The sequence below is a fragment of the Pocillopora damicornis genome, chromosome 14 (genome assembly GCF_964200805.1).
Source record: "Pocillopora damicornis chromosome 14, jaPocDami1.2, whole genome shotgun sequence".
Taxonomy (NCBI): Eukaryota; Metazoa; Cnidaria; class Anthozoa; order Scleractinia; family Pocilloporidae; genus Pocillopora; species Pocillopora damicornis.
The window spans coordinates 15,621,936-15,643,238 of NC_142683.1; the positions used below are offsets into that span (position 1 = coordinate 15,621,936).

The 21,303-nt window shown below is 38.8% G+C and overlaps 1 protein-coding gene and 1 long non-coding RNA gene across 8 annotated transcripts in view; one reads left to right on the top strand and one right to left on the bottom strand.

Moving 5' to 3' along the window:
* LOC149034675 (uncharacterized) overlaps positions 1-21,303 on the top strand; it is a 181,730-nt gene that overhangs the window by 142,980 nt on the left and 17,447 nt on the right. The gene's annotated exons all lie outside the window — the stretch shown is intronic.
* On the bottom strand, positions 1,309-2,292 carry LOC149034683 (uncharacterized). Its single transcript, XM_089194393.1, has one exon. The coding sequence runs from the start codon at positions 2,254-2,256 to the stop codon at positions 1,423-1,425; it is 834 nt and encodes a 277-aa protein (XP_089050519.1). The 5' UTR covers positions 2,257-2,292; the 3' UTR covers positions 1,309-1,422.

Consider the following 21,303-nt stretch of genomic DNA (forward strand, 5'->3'; position numbering starts at 1 on the left):
CCAAGAATAAGATTTACTCATGCCGTCTCTTAAGTTACATTATTATTACATGTATTATGGCACTTGAAGTTGAGTTATACTTGACGAATGAGGAAAGTCCTCTTACAGTTTTGAGTTAAGTTAAGTCCTTACTTCTTTTCAAAACAGCGAGATAGTGACTAAACATCTGACACCAGTACCTCACTCAATGAGCAACAGGAAACTAAAAATTTTTCTTTGCATTCAGCATTGAGTTCTTCATCTAAATCAAAATAATATTCTGATCATAATGGAAAGTCATGGCACAGCAGTCAAGAGCTGCATTCAAATGTACATTAGGGTGGTCTCAACCTCTGAATTAAAGTCAATTGAGACAAGATTTAACATCATCTACCTTGGAGTGATAAATTCCCTTTTTTGTTGTAGCACAGCTAACATACCTAACTTCTCATAATTGCCTTGAGGAAAGTTAGATTTGACTGAATGGCTGCTTCTGCATCCTTTATTGAGTCCTGGTTTTTAGTTTTTTTTTTTTTTTTTACGTAAATACTGTTACTTTTCTAACATATTTTTGTCAATTCCTCAGCATTTTAAGGTAAGTTTAAAACTAACGCGGAACGGCAATTCTCTGCAACGAAGTATTGAAATTAAACTTAGCAATCATCGGTAGTTGTAGCAGACTTTCACAACACCAGAAATCATAAAAAATCCGTCAAAAGAGTTAATTTAAGCTCAAAATAAAGGCATTTACCCGATGTAGAAAGATCCTACACAACCTGGTTAAGTCACCCTGTCGGGTAAACGGACGCGACTTTTGACTGTTCTATAAACTTTTTTTACAACCTTGCCTCCTCAATCCGTTCTGGGAATGTCTCAAAGGAACTCATTAAGATTAGTAAGGTCCAAATAAAATTAAACAGAAGCGTTATCGGACGCGAAATCTCAAGACAACTACCCAAACTACAAACTTGCCGACAGCGTTGCTGTCTAATATTAGGAGTTGTTTTTTCACGGGAAAAACTGAGGCTCAAGCTTGAAGTAGATGACACAGAAAACCGGAAGTAGAGAGCTTCTGCTGTATAGTATGACGAAATTATGGCTTTGTGGTTCAAAATACACACTGTGTTTTTCATGTGTCGCACTGTTCCAACATTAACAATTAAAACAAGGTAATAAATTATACAAATTTAGAACATTTAACTAGAAGGAAAGTTTTAAAACATTTAGTTCAAACGATATGGAATCGCTGAAAAACTGATCTACATAATAGGTAAGGCGTAACAACAAGAAGCAGGAATTGTAAAAAAAAAAAAAAAAAGGCAACAACTTTTTACGCTCCAAGTGAGTGCAATCATTTCAGTTAGCTGGTCATGTGATCAGGGTAAGCGAAAACGAGTGACTCTGAGGACGAGAATGAAACTCTCTCGATTTTCGCTGTCTTTCTCACTCCAAAGGTATATAGAAACAAAGAATGTTCCTGTCGTCGACGAAAAACTTTTCCCAAAAGAATTTCATTAAATTAATTCTAAAAGTGGTTGTACCAAAGACCTCCAGCAGTTCGTTTACGGTATCCAAATTCAAATGGAGCGAGTTCTTAGCTCGATCTGTTTTATGCATCTCGCGGATTTCCACACTCAGGGCCAAAAGGGTAGCCATGAGATTGATAAAGGTAACAATGAAAAACAAGAACACTGTCAGTTTAGATATAACAAAAATGTAAATGGGATATTTCTGCTTTAAGGAGTTCAACCTGGTGTAATTTAAAAATCCCACAACGAAAGTTCTGAGAATGTAACTTACTATTAAGCAAACAATTACGAACCAAGATGACAAAGATTTGATAGAAATTAGTAGCTTAACATATCGAAACAAGGCGACGGTCAAAAGGATTATTAAAGTCCAAAATGAAGGAACGTATTTGAGCCGATGTAAGATTGCCTTGTAACCGGAGAACTGCGGAACATTCTGAAGGGCAGCTATAGAGATAGCGGTGAAAATACATAGCGAAGCCAGCCACACCATCGTGACATCCTCTGAAAAAGGGAAAGCCGCATCTGTTTTGCATTGATATGCAGTGGATTTGTCCCGGAAGCAAGCAACATCACGAACCATGTACAAAAATGCTCCAACTAGCTGCCATAGCAACAACAAACTGAAAGCCAGTGCTGAGAGTTTTACATGATACGGATTTCTTTGTCTTTGTCCTGGAAAAAAATGCCAGTAGCAATCGGCTGATTCCTGTAACAGTGGCCGGCGTATCTCAATACAAGTTGTCATGGCAATGTCAACACCACCTGACTAGGATAAGATAAAATTAAGTTGACCTTATACTGAAACGAATGTAAGCCTTTTTCGGAAAAATATCACAAAGAGTTTCCCATTGATATCAGCTGCACCCCTAAGCGGTCGAAAGACTCCATCACTTTTAACCGAATATACGGTAGTTTTTTTTACCCTAATTCTTATTCTTGAGAAGTTAAAAGATTACAACTGTTATGGTAAATACAGTAACACGCTCTTTAAGTGCCTTCGCCGTAAGCTAAACCAGCTTTTACGTATGTAGCACTTGTGATTGGTTTCTTTGATCACCAGACAATCGTGTATGATCAATACAGTTTACCCTGATACTGACATAATTTTTCAGCATACCTTCCATTCGCTCTCCTGCGAATTATCTCTTGACAAACCTTATTACGCCTCAGCTTCTTGGGAAGGAAATAACACAGTGATAATCCGCAGCTAAGAGAACCCGTGTTAATCATTAGTTAGCTGTATTTTCCAATTGTCATTTCTTAGGAGGAAAACTTCAAGATATTTAGACCCTTTTTGAAACTAGATTCCCTTTCTTTTCCAGTCTTTCGAGTTAATGTTCCATGCAAAGCAGTTTCCTTGTTGATTTCTGTACCTTGTTTGAACGGAATTTGATCATATGAATTAACGTTTAAGCGTTTGACGAAAATGAAATACTGTATGCATAAATCAATTGATTGAACAACTTGTCAGTTTAGTCGTTGTCTGAGTCACTGCAAACAGCGAAACTGTCGATATACTTCTTTTCATTTCTGTTTACGGCGAAAATATAGATATTTTTCACTGATTTATGATATAATTAAGTGAAATATTGAATGTAAAGATCCTTGTTAATCAGTTCAGGTTAGATTAGGAGCAATCCTTTGAATCAACCTCACCTCTTATTATTTTAAACACTGAATTAGATGCGTTTGAACAAGTACGTAACAAAGAGAGCACGCAGTCTCAGTATTAAAAATAAAATGGAATTGGATCATCAGGGTTTAAACCCGTTTATATGTTAATTGGAAACAAAAGAATTAACTAACAATTTCGCTTGAAACACGAAAACACGAATACAATGCCATGTGCATTTCTGACCAAACGAGGAACAGGCTATTTACAATTCGTCAAAGCCATTTTCTCTGTCGATCGCATAGAGAGAAAGAAATAGAATTACCAAAAGTAATTGAGTGTCATGAAATCAAAGCCGAAGTAATTTCTTCAGCCAATCAGAGAAGAGGAAGTTATCTCAAAGAACCAATATGAATTCAAAGAAGAAAAAAGCAGACTGCAAAAAATCGCGGGAACACGCGAGGGTACAAGTCACGATTGGGTTTAGCGTTGCATCTGATTGATTGCGAAAGGAGCGAGAGTTTTGTGCACCAATCACAGAGCGTGGCAAAGTAAATCTCGGATTATTTTCGACGCTCGATCGAAAATTGCGCCAAATGGGATGAGCAGCCGTCTTTCGTCTTTATTAAGAACATTCAGCTGTCATTGCACTTGCAAGTGTGTTTGAGAAAATTAAAAAGGCTGGATTGAAATCAAAATTTATTTCTGACCTTGATATAACTCCAGTGTTGTGCGTTTAAGCCAATATCTTCACGTTTCTGCAGTTTTGGTGAAACTTTTGCAAGGGTCTGCCTAGGATGATGCTTTAATGACCGCAATTAAAATTAAATTACGTTAGCAATGACCGAAAAATCAGAATGACCAGTAATCGTCCGTTGTACCTTTGCGACCGACACCAGTTATTGCCATGATTTTTGTTCCAAAATGCGTCCCTGTTTCATGAATCTAATTTCAGTTGCTGACGCATATATTGAAAAATGAGAAATTTAAGGGACTAAAATAGCGTCCACGTTAGTCACCTGACAGCAGACTTGTAGTTCAGTGAGCAGAGCCTGAAGGAAATCAATTTTGATTTCAATGCGCTTATTCACCTTTCAGCAATCGAAGATAGTGAAACATTACATGCATAACATATGAATAACATTACATGTACTACTTAAGGATTATCTAACAGTTACCTTGTGTTTGCCTTAATTAAATAACTTTAAACCCTTTACCTTCCAGAAGTGATTAACATGTAACTTCTCCCTATTATAACTATACAGTATTTTGCAAACAGGTAATGAGAATACTCAAACTTATCAGGTAGAAGTCATTATTATGATCTAACACCAAATTCTCGTAACCAGAAATGTTTTGCAGCGAGAGAGGAGAATTAACAATCAGATCTTGGGAGTTAAAGGGTTAAAGTCTCTTGAAGTGATAGAATTATCATTAGCTCTTCGGATTAGATAGAGATACTCTACTAGATTACATCGTTTTGTAAAGAATCCTTTGACGGGTGTATATGCGTGGATAACGAAAATCTGAAAAGGAGAGGTGAACATTAATTAATATGACATGAGTCACAAAAAATGTTTAGTGAAGACATACATCAATCAACTAAAAAGTCTTCCTTGGCGCTCCTTCCCTAGTTCCTAGAAAAGAGTACGCGTAGCCTCCATGCTAAAGTTTTAAATTGCTTTCTCCTATGAAGGAGACTGTCAGTGTAGCTCAGTTATAATGAACAATAGCTTTGTAAAATTAGCTTAAAACATTTGCGCTCGTTTTCCACTTACTTGGAATTGGAAATGTGAATTCAAACTCTGCGTCTCAGAGATAGATCGTGAACGCAACCTCGTCTGGCTACTACGATCGCGAAACACCTTAGCGATCTTGTGTTTACCAATTTCTTCACCTTCCCTGGACATGGTTTTTGTTACTGTTCACCTTCCTCGAGTGTAACATCAACGACACCACCGCAGCTGTCCTTTACCGCACCTACAAGAGTGGACATCTCCACTTATCCTGTTTGCAGCTGATTAACAAGGACATTCGTCTCAACTATGCCGGTCACTTCCGCCTGCAGGCCACTGAGGGGGAGGAGCAGGGCCAGGATGAAGGAGAGGGACCACTGTGGATTTTGACGCCATTCCTTGAAGTGCCCGTACAAATATAGGACATATATACTGAACTAAAGATTAAAGCGTACGAAGGATTTCGCATTCAGAAAACTATTGTTTTGCTTTTCATCGATATATTTTCAACCTTTCAACTATGGAAGAATCTCTTCTATTAAAGTAATGACATAAGCACAAACAGATGACTTTTGCCACCTCAAGTCGTAGTGACTCAGAATAGCTACGATCTTATCTTACCAACAACTTGTCCAATCTCTTTCACAGCCCTTTAACAGTCCTTTTATTAGATTTGCGTGCATTAGAGACGTCAACAGAAAATAATGGGACAGTATTATTCATAGTTTTCAGTCTTGAACGGTTGTCATGTTTTTTTTTTTTACTTGCACATGTCACGCATCGCATTCGTGTCGAAAAACATTCAGCCTCTCTCAGTGAGCCGCAGTCGCCAGTGAATAAAATTGATGTATTGGCAAACAGCGAGGAGATTGGCTCTTTTAATCTTAGACTTTGGCAATAAAGAAACTAAATTAGGAAACCACAGTGCTTCCCGCTTCAATCTGAAAATAACTGAATTGAAATCGATATATTTAGCCAACGCCCTAATTTTCCCTCCCTGTCCCATCATTTTCTCATGAGGTGTGCAATGAGTATATACCGACCTCAGGTTAGTTGGAGTGACTTGCACTGACTCCAACAGCAGTAATCCGTGGGGGTTTCGAGAATAGAAAGCCACTCTCTTTATGATGCAAAGATACATACCTCTCAATTCTCCTTTTAAGCGTAGTGCTGAATAAATAAAAAGAACTAAGTTGTAAGTTATGGTAGTTTAGATTTAATGTTTTATGTTGTCGTTTATAATTACCTCTCAGATCCTCACCATTTTTGAACCTCTGGAGCGTGTCCCTGGCCTGCTTTCTTTCCTAAGTTTCTTTTGAGCTCTTCTTCTCTTTTACAAAACATCATTGAGTGGCGTGAAGATTTAGCTTGAGAATTGTTCTCCACGGTTTCCTTCCTTCGTTTGTTTTCTGTCGGGTTGAACAAGAAATCGTAAATAGAAGTTCTCAGCAGATAATTTCATCGACTCAAACCAAAAAAATTTGCTCACACAAGACATGAAATAATGCCAAAGCGTAATTTAAAATCCCAAAATGTAAAATTTTTACGTTACAGACATAAGTTCGTTGTATTATTCGTCAGCATCATGATCACTGCAGAGGCCTGGAGCCCAAGTTTATGACGTCATTTATAATTATGTCACATCAAGGGCTCATATCATCATTTGACTAGTCGAAGCAAAGATATTATCAAAAATCCCTTTGTCTTGTACAGGTATTATTAATTTTTCGGACATTTTAGCGCAAATGTTCCACGGATCAATTTTTTCTGGTAGGTGGGACGCTCTTAATTTCCGACTTCGCGACTTATAGAATGAGTAAATTCGCCTGAATTTGTGCGTTGAGGGATGTCGGAATAACTAAAGAAAAATAATTCCTCTGCACCAATGTAATGATTCACACGTTTTCACCGGATGTCCCATGAGGACAGATTGAGCCAGCTTTAATCTACGTTTTACATTTGCACGAAATTGTAATGAATAAATTATGAAAGTACCGCATAAATATTAGAAAATTAGTGGTTTGAAGAACGAAGGAAAGTTCGCGAAATGAATTCTTTTAATTACACAAATATGGCGTATAACTGCACATTGTCTATACTTATAGAACTTTAATTGTGCTTGAAAATTAGCGGTTCCCCATCAATATCGCTGATAGTTAGTCCAACGATATCTGCAAATTAATAATAGTAACAACATTTCATAATCCCTCATCATCAAATGCCATGTACCAACACTATAGAGAAAGGTTAGATGCCTAGAGGCCCAATCGCCGAGGAAGACTGTTCGGCAACAGTTTTAGGCTCGAGACATGTCAGGGGAACAACTTACCTGGAAGCTTAACTGGTAGTACAAAGACACAATTACCATATTCAAAATGCAAATTTATAGCTGAAGTGTTGAGTTGTTGCCAGTATGTTCTTGTCTGTCAAAATGTTAAACAATTTTCCAATTTTCACTCATGCACGAATCACTAAGTTTAATATCAAGGCTTTTGGTGGAGACAGGGCATATCTGCTCTTTCTCGACCAAACGGCAGTTTTTTCAAGCAGAAATTCGGAATTTTTCCCTTTTCAGTTAGTGTGAACAACGAGTCAAGATGTTGGTCGATATAAAGACAAACGTTTTGCACAGATAACGTCAGAGTTTTGATACACCACCCATCATCAAAGCGTATGACAGCTTTCTTAAGGGAAAGCAGCTGGATTCATTAATCTGTTCAGCCAGTGTCTACACATCTTCATTTTATGTTTAACAGTCAAACTGTAAATGCCATGGGTTGTTTTGCGTCGCGAAATAACAGAATCGAAATAGAAGTCTCAGTTGCTACGGCAACATCGGCTTCAAGAATCAGAGACATTCCGCGGTCACACGAACAAAAATGCATTTTAAGAGAATTTTGACTGCTCATTGAGCGTATTAAGAGCGTCATAGGAAAGAAAGTGTTTAAACGCTAAGTGTTTTAAAGGGTCTTGATATTAGCAGGCAAGTCAAGAATTTAAAGAAAGCGACAAAACTTTTGAGTTTGTAAAACATGTTTCGACAGAAACTTTTGTCATCTTCAGTTAATTACTGTACAAAGCGTTGAAAGTTGAATTATATAATAAGTAGAACAATGCTAATTAAGATGAATAGTGACAACAAGAAGAGAGGTAAAGCATGCAAGTGTGAGAATTAAAAAGATAGTTTTAGATTTACATGGTGTAATTGTTGATTCAAAGATGGTTGTTCTCTTTGAATACGAATAGCCTCTTTTATCTTAAGCTGAAAACCGGTGGAGGCGTGATCTAAAACATGGAAGTTATCTGCTGAACACAGAGCGCGACAGTGCGGAGAATCTTTCAAATGCCTGAAAATGTGAGAGGCCTTGTCACTTACTAAGTACTCTCTAACACGTGTGGAAAAATTCCGGCAGGTTTCACCAAAGTAACAGGCATTACACCAGCAAATACGTATAGACCACCCGTGAACGGAGCCCGTCAGATACAGGGTCTTTCACACCAAACAAATTACCGATTTTGAAGGAAGAGAAAACCAGTTTGATATCCAAGTCATTGCAATAGCGCTTCATAAATGGCGGATCTTTTTTTGAGTGATAGCAGAAAAGTGGCCTATGTAGGGTAGCTTAAAGTAGAACGTAGGTGAAGTGGTAGGAGGGGAACCCCGGGGATGATGATTGTTTTGAGTCCCGGTAATGAAACGGTTTATAATCTTCTCGATTAATTAAATGAGCAGGGAAAAGATTCTTTTTTAGAATATCAGTAAGTTTGTTAATGTCCTCGTGAAACCCTAACCAGGTGTTATTAATCTTGTAAGCCCTATCAACGAGTGTCTTAATGAGACCCACTTTGTAAGAGTACGAGGTGAAACTGAAATAATTAGTTAGTAACCCAGTGAAAGTTTTCTTGCCGTAAATCCTAGTTAGAGAGGAACTGGGGTCATGGTTGTCAATCAGGACATCTAAAAAGGGTAATTTGTGATTAACCTGCTTTTCCATAGTGAACTTGATGTTAGGGTGCCAAGAGTTGATATAGTCGAAAAATATAGTGGCATCTCGATCTGAGTTAAATAAGCACTCTTAAATAAGAGCAGTACTTGAACAAGTCGCTAAGAACCGAGTTCCGGTTTTAAAGAAGAACCCGAGAAATGAAAACAATCAATAATTTAATAGACAGTGAAAACGTTTTCTCGGGCTTTTCAGAGAGCAAACGCCAAAACACAAAAATCACCACCACCGTTGCGTGTTTAGCCTGTATTCTTGCCAATCGGGTCATTATTTTGTGCTAAAGTGATTTTAAAATGCAAACGCACGCGCACTACCTTCGTGATAGCATAGTTCTATTGAAGATGAGGATGGAGATTCACAACACTGTAGCTGTGTCTTGTTGTGGGTATTGCTTAGTGTCTTGATTTCTTTGTATAACTGGCAAAATGGGAGTAAAATTTATTATCCAAAGTAAACGTGAATCGAATTTCAATTATTCAGAATTGATAACGATGATCATGAATGATTTTGTTTGAGACTTTTTGAGTCCAACCCAAGAATTCAAGACATATTTCCCACCTTTACGAGTTTGAAACTTGAGGCCGTAATCAACTCTCGATCGATCTCTGTATCTTCACGTCAGACGAGTCATGACTGCGCTGGAAAATGCTGTGTTTTCTTTAAACGACGCAGAGGTTTTCATCGAGTGTTCAATTCAGTAAGCTGTTCATTAACATTTTTCACGTGCGTTGCAAAATATTTGAAGGATAAAAAACGCAATAGCGTCTCTTTTGCGCGAAAATGTGTACGGATATTTGTCCTTGGATATTATCTGTTCCTCGAAGCTCGCAGTTTCCGCATCTTGGAACAGAAAATACGAGAAATTGACCGCGGACAAATATTTGCACTTATTTTGGCGCCAAATTGGAGCAAATGTTTATATAGCGCTCTATGGTGATTTAAAATTCAGTAGAGGGAAGTATAGAGCTATCTAGGGGTACATATTGTTGTGAAGCGTTGTCTAGTTACTGCATTTTACGGATTTACAGTGCTACTCAAGGTATGATGTTGTATTGTGCTGTATGATGATAAAACTTGCAGCACAGAGATATATAGGGACGGGGAAGAGGGGCATATAGCAGTGCGTATTCGAGGAGACATGGAGTTTAATAATCGACTGAATGTGTTTGCTCATAATGAATCTCTCAAGTTGTCATCGACTATCTCTCTAAGCACTATTGTAACTTATCCTTTCTTAATTATTGCTTTGTCAAAACTCTTCCTCAGGGTCTTCTCTGCGTCTACATCCGAGATGGCGGCTACCGACTCAGTAGAGTCCGGTTGTGGATTGGACTGCCACCATCTTGGATTCGCATTGTAGATGGACCCTGGGCGAGAGTTTGACCTATTCCCAATCAGATGATAGAAGAGGCCTTAATTTGGACATTGAGGGACTCATTTCCAACAAAATGCACCGATTATGTCGCCGAGACTTGGAGGGAGCTCTTCCGCCTTATAACTGCTATTATGATGAGAGGACTGAGGAGAGCAAGCACTGGCACCCTGTGGACTAGGAATCAATCCAAAGGAAAACTGAGATTTTACTGGAGATGACTTTAAGAGGACACCGTCCCAAAGTGGACACAATACACATGATCCCAACTACTATAAGGGAGTAACGAGGTATATGAGTTGTAAGAAGCCAGACGTTGTGCGAAGATTAAGACGAGTGAAAACTGAAAAAGTCGCGTCCTATGAAGCGCAGAGGAATAAAAATGAGGGCGATAAAAGAGGTGCGCGTAAAGATGGGAATAAAGGAAAATTGCGATGAAAAAAAACATGGAAGGAACCAGACGAAGGAGAAAAAAAAGGATGCGCAAATGTGAAAAGGTGTAAAAACTTGTGTGAGGAAAAAGATAAAAGAAGGCGCACACATGTAACAAAATGAACACGCCGTCGGCGTTCAAAACCGTGTGGCAATACGGAGAACAATAGACAGTGAAAGAGACACAATCAAAGAGATGACGCGCTTTTGTTAAGTGGGCGGGGGCTTGAAACATGGAATGTTAGTACACTGTTAGCTGCACACATTATTAACTTGGCGCGCGGGTCAAAACAAGCATTGAAGTCCCCATAGGATCTGCTTTCTCTACATCTTACTGTATATTTCTCTTACACAAAGAAGTAAAAAATAAGCACAATAGAAACTGCATTAAATCGTTCAAGGCATTAAGTAAAATACGCGCTAAACGGAGACGCTAAAATGAACCCATTTACTCCCAAGACTGATCATAATTTAAATTCTCCTCACGGTATTAATACACCGACAAACATGGAGTCAATAACAATTCGAGAAAATCCAAACTGGAGGATAATCTTTTCCTAGAAACATAATGTTACATCGAATTCTCGGAACAAGCGGCAGCAAAGAGAAACACATTCTTATCAGTTGGGAGAATTTTTCTTCAGAACTTGGGAGTTCATGAGTTAATTAATATAAACAAAGGTAAATGAACAATTAACTTCAAATTAAAAAAAAATAGCATCAAAACACTTCACACGAAAATTCAAGAAGTGATTTTCAACAATTAGAAGTTTTATCCTGAAGCCCTGAACCTTTTCAACTACGCACTAGGTTACATTAATTAATGAGCCTTTTCACCAAAATAATTCCCATTGAGGACTACATGGCTTACGTTAACTGCTTCTCTCATTTATGAGCGTAAATATTGTCGTACTAGAAACCACATATTCCATGTCACATACAATAAAAGTCACACCTATGGAAACTTTAATTATAGTGAACTCTGCGTCCCTCTTTCCTAGTTTAGATTACATGGACAATTTTTAGCCTCTCTGTCGTCGTTCTTTAAAACGAACGGAGAAGTGTTTAGTAAAACGGACAAAAATTGGCCAGACTCGCTTGATTGAAAACAGGGTTGTAGCCAGCTTTTTGACTAAATGTAAGCCTCTTCCCTCACAAATTTCAATTTTTGTTTCAACATTTGCAAGAGTCATATTATCTTTTAGTAAAAGTCAAGCGGGCAGAAAACAATTGTAGGCCGGGCCTACGGGACTAGAGGCTGGCTACACCCCTAAAAGTAGGTCTAATGTCTCTAACATATGGTTAGTAAATTTAATAACATCATCTCTGATGTTTACTTCTTCAAATTAAGCTTAGAATGGCAATCTTGGCACTGACAGAATAGATTGCATTAAAATGGGATTGAGTTGAAAATGGTAATCAATTTTTTTGTAAAGATGAAGGTAAATTGTAACAAAGTAATTTATGATGTAGAAAACGGTCTAAGATCAATTCTCATATTCAATTCACATACATATTCAATCAAAGTTTTGGAAATTAAAATTCGCCAACTTTTGCAAATGACGAATTGTTTCTTTGCTTATCAAAAGCGTAGAGCATAAAGGTAATTAAAATCCGGTGGAAAAGCCCCTGGTTGGGTAAAAGAAATAACCTTTAAATTATTTTCCATACAACTGATTGTAATACAGGAACAGAGCTGATTGACATGTTGGTGGAAATGGAAACCTCGTTCATAACAGAGGCCTTGTTGCATTTCGTTCTCTTCGCAAGCATTTAAATTTGTTAAGGTTAATAAAAAAGACAATTCCACTGATCAAAATATAATGAAATAGACTGGTTTATTTCTTCACCATAGTAAAGTTGCACATCTTAAGTTCCATTTAACAAAAAAATAAAAAGTAAAGAAAAATAGCCAAAAATTGTTTAAAATAGAGAAACATTTAAACCTTCCAAGTTCCTACTTCATTCTTTTGAGATGAAAAAAAAATTGTTCTCATTTATTTGATTTTCTATTCAAATTTTCTCTTTCCTTTGCCATCAGGTCAAACGTGAGGTCATCTCCAATCAGCAAAAAGGGCGCCCAATATTTGATTTCGTGGAACTCATCTGATTCTCTAAGGCTTTTCATGGCCAGGTTCAGTGACTTGCTTGTTGGTTTACCTTCTGCAAGGTGTTGATAAAAGCATTTCATGAACTGGAGAGTAGCCTCGTCATCAATCGCCCACAGGGACACCACAACAGACCGAGCACCAGCCCCCATAAAAGCGCGCGCAATGCCAACCACACCTTCAGCCTTGATCTCGCCCCGACCACTGTGGCAGCAACTGAGCACAACAAGTTTGGCGCGAAGTTGAACATTCAACACATCTCGAATCGTTAAAATGTAATCCTCCTTCTCCGTAGGCACAGTAGATATTCGGTCTAGGTCAGGTGTAAGAGCAATTTCGCCAGTTTCCGGACATCCGTGTGCCGCAAAGTGAACTAAGGAAACGGAACTGAGTCTTTTCAACACCTCACGTTTCGTGGCTTGTCTGCCAGTGATTGGCGTGATATTCAGAATTTTTCCGATCATTTCTACTTCTTCTTTAGCACACGGAAGCTGCTTGAGGACTTTTTCTCCCTCGCTGTTAGTAACCTCGGATACCCACGGATCTCCTACAAGTAACGCACCACTGCTTTTGTGATAATCATCTGGGCAATCGGCAATGAGTCTAAGACTTGCTAACGATGGAGCGACTCGGATTGTGAACGATTCACACAGGTATTTAGAATTACCATCCTTCAATGCAGCGTAAGGAGCGATCCACAGGGGTCCATCAGGAATAATGAGTAGCTCATCCCCTTCAATCAAGTCAGCCACTGGCTTCATAACGATATCATACAAAGTGCTCAAGCATCCGTCTTGTTGGATGTGAGGTTGAGGGTTGGCTTCTTTGGTTTTCTCATCCACTTTTAAACGGCCCTCCCTCAAAGCATCTAAAGATCGATTCTCGCATCTCACATTAGAACGAACACCAAGTTGTGTATAGACACTGAACATGAACGACTCAAAGGACTGGCTAGATTCACTATTCTCTGAAAAAAAACCTTTGAGTTTACTTTGTCTTAACTGAACTTGTTTTCTTTCGGACACAACCCAAAGATTGACGTTAGCTTCGTCCACTGCCTGAAAGACAGTGTTTGATGGAACGTTTTTTAAAACTGCGCAATCTTCATCTTCTCCCTTGTGGTGACTTGTTCCACCACAAAAACTGGATTCCATGAGGTCGGTCAGAGCTTGAGCTCGTCCTTTCTCAGCAACAAATAAAGCTTCATCTACATTACCTTGTTCTACGAGAACTCTCCACAAACCCGTATACGCCATTTGATACTGATTTCGAAAATTAACTTTCCACTCATCTTTAGATTTTAGAAGTACTCTCAAGGAATTGAATAAGTTTATGCTAGCTTGGTAATGTTCAACGGCCTTTAGCAGTCCACCTTGCAACTCAAAAACGCATCCTAATGAACAGTAGGCCATTGCCTCAAAGGATTTGTCTCCTACTTCTTTAGCTATTTTAAGATGTAGGTTGTGGTACTCTATGGCTTTTTTGAAATCACCCAGACAGCGATAAGCATTGCCAAGATTGCCATAAGCACCACCCTCCCCATGCTTGTCTCCTACTTCTTTAGCTATTTTAAGATGTAGGTTGTTGTACTCTATGGCTTTTTTGAAATCACCCAGAATAATATAAGCATTGCCAAGATTGCCATAAGCGTTACCCTCCCCATGCTTGTCTCCTACTTCTTTAGCTACTTTAAGATGTAGGTTGTGGTACTCTATGGCTTTTTTGAAATCACCCAGACTAATATAAGCATTGCCAAGATTACCATAAGCACCACCCTCCCCATGCTTGTCTCCTACTTCTTTAGCTATTTTAAGATGTAGGTTGTGGTACTCTATGGCTTTTTTGAAATCACCCAGACTGTCATAAGCATTGCCAAGATTGCCATAAGCACCACCCTCCCCATGGTTGTCTCCTACTTCTTTAGCTATTTTAAGATGTAGGTTGTGGTACTCTATGGCTTTTTTGAAATCACCCAGACAGCGATAAGCATTGCCAAGATTGCCATAAGCACCACCCTCCCCATGCTTGTCTCCTACTTCTTTAGCTATTTGAAGACGTAGGTTGTGGTACTCTATGGCTTTTTTGAAATCACCCAGACTAATATAAGCATTGCCAAGATTGTCATAAGCCTTACCCTCCCCATGCTTGTCTCCTACTTCTGTAGCTATTTTAAGATGTAGGTTGTGGTACTCTATGGCTTTTTTGAAATCACCCAGACTGTCATAAGCATAGCCAAGATTGCCATAAGCACCACCCTCCCCATGCTTGTCTCCTACTTCTGTAGCTATTTTAAGATGTAGGTTGTGGTACTCTATGGCTTTTTTGAAATCACCCAGACTGTGATAAGCATTGCCAAGATTGCCATAAGCCTTACCCTCCCCATGCTTGTCTCCTACTTCTTTAGCTATTTTAAGATGTAGGTTGTGGTACTCTATGGCTTTTTTTAAATCACCCAGACGGCGATAAGCATTGCCAAGACTGCCATAAGCGTTACCCTCCCCATGCTTGTCTCCTACTTCTTTAGCTATTTTAAGATGTAGGTTGTGGTACTCTATGGCTTTTTTGAAATCACCCAGACGGTGATAACCATTGCCAAGACTGCCATAAGCGTTACCCTCCCCATGCTTGTCTCCTACTTCTTTAGCTATTTTAAGACATAGGTTGTGGTACTCTATGGCTTTTTTGAAATCACCCAGACTAATATAAGCATTGCCAAGATTGCCATAAGCGTCACCCTCCCCATGCTTCTCTCCTACTTCTTTAGCTATTTTAAGACCTAGGTTGTGGTACTCTATGGCTTTTTTGAAATCACCCAGACTGTCATAAGCATTGCCAAGATTGCCATAAGCACCACCCTCCCCATGCTTGTCTCCTACTTCTTTAGCTATCTTAAGATGTAGGTTGTGGTACTCCATGGCTTTTTTGAAATCACCCAGACTGTGATAAGCATTGCCAAGATTGCCATAAGCGTTACCCTCCCCATGCTTGTCTCCTACTTCTTTAGCTATTTTAAGATGTAGGTTGTGGTACTCTATGGCTTTTTTTAAATCACCCAGACGGCGATAAGCATTGCCAAGATTGCCATAAGCGTCACCCTCCCCATGCTTGTCTCCTATATCTTTAGCTATTTTAAGATGTAGGTTGTGGTACTCTATGGCTTTTTTGAAATCACCCAGACAGTGATAAGCATTGCCAAGACTGCCATAAGCGTTACCCTCCCCATGCTTGTCTCCTACTTCTTTAGCTTTTTTAAGATGTAGGTTGTGGTACTCTATGGCTTTTTTTAAATCACCCAGACTGTGATAAGCATTGCCAAGATTGCCATAAGCGTTACCCTCCCCATGCTTGTCTCCTACTTCTTTAGCTATTTTAAGATGTAGGTTGTGGTACTCTATGGCTTTTTTTAAATCACCCAGACGGCGATAAGCATTGCCAAGATTGCCATAAGCGTTACCCTCCCCATGCTTGTCTCCTATATCTTTAGCTATTTTAAGATGTAGGTTGTGGTACTCTATGGCTTTTTTGAAATCACCCAGACAGTGATAAGCATTGCCAAGACTGCCATAAGCGTTACCCTCCCCATGCTTGTCTCCTACTTCTTTAGCTTTTTTAAGATGTAGGTTGTGGTACTCTATGGCTTTTTTGAAATCACCCAGACGGTGATAAGCATTGCCAAGATTGCCATAAGCGTTACCCTCCCTATGCTTGTCTCCTACTTCTTTAGCTTTTTTAAGATATAGGTTGAGGTACTCTATGGCTTCTTCTCCCCGATTATAGAGATCTATGACTTTCTTGACATCACCTGAACTTGCACTACCATAGTCATGACTAATAGGATCTTTTTCTTCCATGGACTTATCTCCCACCTCACTGACAGACTGAAGTCTTAATGACAACAAGATCCTATTGGTTTTTTCAATCTTTTTTATGTTAAGGGTAAAAAATGTGGAAAAAACAAAAAAGATATGTAATAGTCCATTTTAACATTTGCGTGCTTGGTTCCCAAGCCTCTGAACAAGAGCGATGATAAAGGGTGACCTTGTTATGATAAAAACATTGCTGCTTTTTAAATGCAAACTACTTTGTTATTATCGTTTCTAGACAAATTTGGTCTGGAAATTAAAGGGTTATTTAAACTAATGTAACAGTTATTGGCATGGATAGTAGAACTAAGTCAAATTGGCTAAAAGGAGTAATTTCATTAATAAGTCATGAGGTAATAAAGTCTCCTATATTTTTAATCACACACACTTAAAGTATATGAGCTGACAAGTTCCCATCATAATATTTGTATTTTCTCCCTTGAAACATCAAATTGTGGAAACTTTTTTTTTATACCCATGGTTAAAAATGAACGATTCCTTCAAAGGATACAACTAGTCCCTTATCACACCAACTGATTGCTTCTTCAAATCTCTTCAATTCAACACAAGCAGCGGCTCCTGTAGGCAACAACACAAAGAAGCATACTAATACTGTAGCTCAATTCTGAGAAAAGAACCTGAAACCATTAAAATCATTACAGACCAGAAGAAAAAAAAAGACAAAACAAAACAAAACAAATAAACTAAACGGAAAAGAATAAACAGGCCCTATTAGGTTTCAGTTAGATTTATTTAGCTTTACAGACAACTGAAACTTCTAAGAACACTTAAATTGGGACCAGCAACTCCCACAAAAACACTAAGAGTTAGGTAAGTCCTGATCCTTCTTTCTAAAACAGCTAGATAGTGACTTAAGAGCGTGTCCACGAGAGCACCGGGCGGTCGTGCTACATGCCATCCCACCGATTTCAATGAAACTTTGTCAGTTTGAGGCTCAACCCCAAAAAGACTGGTTTCTGTTTTGGTTTTTTCCGTGGGGAGATAGACCACCCCCCGGTTTTTCTTGGTTTTCGCTAATGAAATCGCTTCAAATAGGTAAAATATATGAAGCTCTCACTGCGATGGTATTTAACTGATTACTTTGAGAATTTGCACCCATATTTTTACATCCTTAGTTAATGGCTGCCGCGAGCATCAGTCAGTTTGCTTGACGGCTTGTCAATCAACAGAGGCAAATATACGACTGTGTTTTTAGACTTTTCGATTCATCCAAATATTTGACAACTTCGAGGTCAAATATCTCCCGTTGCCAGAAAGCTACAACACTAATCTTAATTACCCTTTATAACCCATCATTTCATCTCTGAAAATCATCAAAAAAATCTTTGGGCACTACCGTATTTTTGTCTTGGATACCTTTTAAAATCTGCGATTGTGACAAGTTTCTCTCAACTACACCTGTCACGCACTTCTTGCTCTAGGCAGTCACTTGACAAAATAAAACTACATTTTTTAGTTCTTTATACAAGATGATTGATCAAGAAAGGTAAAAAATGTTAAAAACGTTCGAGATTTTTTGTAGGAATGGAAAATTTCACGTTTAGAGAGATGCATGTTGACGAAAAATCAATAAGAAAATCGTTGCGTTTCTTTCTTCAGTCGTTTATTACTTTCAAGATTTGCTAAAATCAGGATATAGGGCTCTTGTACAGAACAAAACATTCATTAGCCTATACTTTGATCGTCTATTATCATTATCGCACAGTTTACAATAAGGAAACTGTAACAGGAGAGGAGATTTTAAAGTCACATGTCGCCTGCTTGTTGACGTACAAGTTCCCGAGTGTAACAACTTCGGCTTTTCCATACCGCGCATGACGGGAAACTCTGCCCCCCTTATTTGATAGAAATAACAATAGCCCCATAAATTCATTAACTACGCCATGTTTCCAGAAAATGAGACTGGAAAATGTTTTTTCCACTTTCCACCATCAAGAAATTCCACGTATAGAAATAGTATTTGTAGGGTTACTGCGTGACTTTTCATGAGAAGTAAAAATTGTTCATCTTTTTTTTTCTAGAAGATACTTCTAGAAAGTTCTTAATCCTTCTGTTATCTTATTTTCCTGTTTTTTGACTGCAAATATCATTTGCATTTGCTATTATTTTCGCTGATTGTCATGGCCTTTCCTGCGTGCACGTGCGAGCTAGTTCATATACAGGACTCTTTCGAGTTTCTCTGGGTGGTGTCGGGCTTAGGTGTGTTGGTCTGGCTCGAAAGATATCTGCACGCTGCAACACGGGTTCCTATGTTTTCTCCTTTTTCTTCATTTGGATTTTCATTCTCTTGCTTGCATTATCACACATTTATGTTTTTTTATTCCCTCAGTGCGTTCCCTCAGATTTGGAAGTAGGCCATGAAAAGTCAATATTGACCAGAACTGAAATCCTTTTCTATCACTATTTGTCTCGTGACTCCCAAAAACTAGGTTTGCGACAACATCAATTAAGAAATCAAAGGCAATTACGCCTGAGAAATTCACTTGTAGCCTTCTACCCGCAGAAGGCAACTCCAAATAATGAAACGTTCTAAGACCTCTTTAAACTAGAGACATTGCGTGATTTTGAGGGGTGAAATATTTACCCTAAATCTGTGACCCTCAAACGGATCACGTACTCGTACATGTAACGTCCGGAAAATGTCACGCATGTATAACACCGTAGGCGCACCTGGCGAATTCTATCCATTGGCTTCAATAGCAAAGAGACAACTTATTTAATATTTGTATATGAGCAAGCTTATTTACCCTACTTGAAAAAATCCTTGATGAAGTCTACTATTGTCAGACGAAACGCGTGAGAGATAAATACAAGTTTTTACTTTCTCAGTTCGTGCAGTGATGCTCACTAGTTTGTTCCATCAAAAACGCTTTTCATGTGAAGTCACGTCGACCTAGACAGAAAAATTAAGCTCACCCTGTCATAATCGATGGTTTGATACCGTAAGTACCCATTTAGGTACATCATTGGGCTTTGATCACAATGATAAAAAAAAATGTGCGTTTCCTCACGCTTGCCACGTTTATTCTTTGGAAAATTATTTTACTGGAGGGCGATGTCCCTTACCTTGGCGCGTCTTGACTCCGGCCGACGAAAATTATCGAGGTGAACTCCATGAAATTCTAGTCAAATGTTTTAAAAACTTTGTCTACCTTTGATTTGCACGCAGAAAAAAAAAAGCAAATTCCGAACGGTATTTCAAAACATTTTATTCATTAGTCAATTTATGAACTGTTTATAGCAGCCCGAGGAAAAAGCAAAATTGAAACAACCGGCGTATCGGTCAAATGAATTCCATTTTTTTCAACAAGGAGTTGGTATGTTCATTTTTCCTAGTAAATTTAACTGGGGGTCATTTTTTTGTTACAGCCAATCAAAGATAGACATCTCTGAAACGTCTCTGAAACTCTTTTTAAAAAGAGTCTACACTTCCGGTAATATTTTCCTCCTTCTCGCAACAGCGCAACAGACATTTTAATCCTATGTAGTGTAGGTGTATCAGTTCTATTACGTCTTCATAGTGATGCCATATAAGAAATCGAGTGTCTAAAAAGCCCTCAATTCAATCTAACATTCGAATTGATAAAGCCAAGATGGTGCAATTGTCTTGTTCCTTTGCAACTAACTGTAGAACCAAATGTTATTTTTCTCGCGCTGGACAGGGACGACAACAGCTCATACCTCTAAATTCGTGAGTATACAGCTTAAAAAAAACATTTGAGAGACGTCGGTGTATCCCAAACATGCGTTTCGTCCGAGATGGAGCTTATTCTAGCGCGTATTGGCTTATTTGGAGATTACGAAGGCCGCGATTTCACGATGTACCTCAAATATCGTGCACGACTTAATGTGAGATTCAGACCTTCGGGTTCGTAAATGCCAGTATCCTCCTCATAAAAATCGGAGACATAAAGTGAGAGAGAGATGAATCTGCAGATGGTAGAAGAAATCAAAGCTGGTGGCGAGTCTTCCTGGTGGCGGCAAGGTGACTGTAAACCTAAATAGAAAAAGGGAAAGAAGAGCACTTATCTGAACATCAGTTTTCCTAACTGGTGATTTGTGACTGAGAAGAACTTTATATCATATGATTGCTAGGGATACGCAGGTACTGTAGAAGCGCTCACAAAAATAGATGTGGGCGATCCTCCCTCTGACTTAAGAACTGCGACAAGTTTATAGCGCAGACCAACTGGCGCGGTTTGAAGCACCTCAGGGTCTCACTAGGCTCATCACATTAGAAACCTTCAGCAAACTAATCATAGAAGCGGGTGGTTATCAGCAACGTGCACAGATTTCTTAACGCGGGTCATCGCGAGAACTATACCCAATCCTTCATAGACGGAACAAGAAAGTGAGATATTCTTGCTAAAAGAAGGATGTGTCAAGACGTTTCAGTCATTGGCTGCCATTCAAATGTACCCTGACAAAGACAAACAGTGAAGCCGACAAAAAAAGGATAAGATCAAGAGGAAATGGACTAAGACCGGCTTGCCATTCTATAGGGGATGGCTACGTTCAAGGTCGGACCTTAGGTAAAAATTCTGACGAACAATCCCTAACTAGCCAAGTGGACTTTGGATGGGCTCTTTTGAAAACACAAAAAACAGCCACCTTTTCTCAGAAAGCAGAGAATTATCTCCGCGT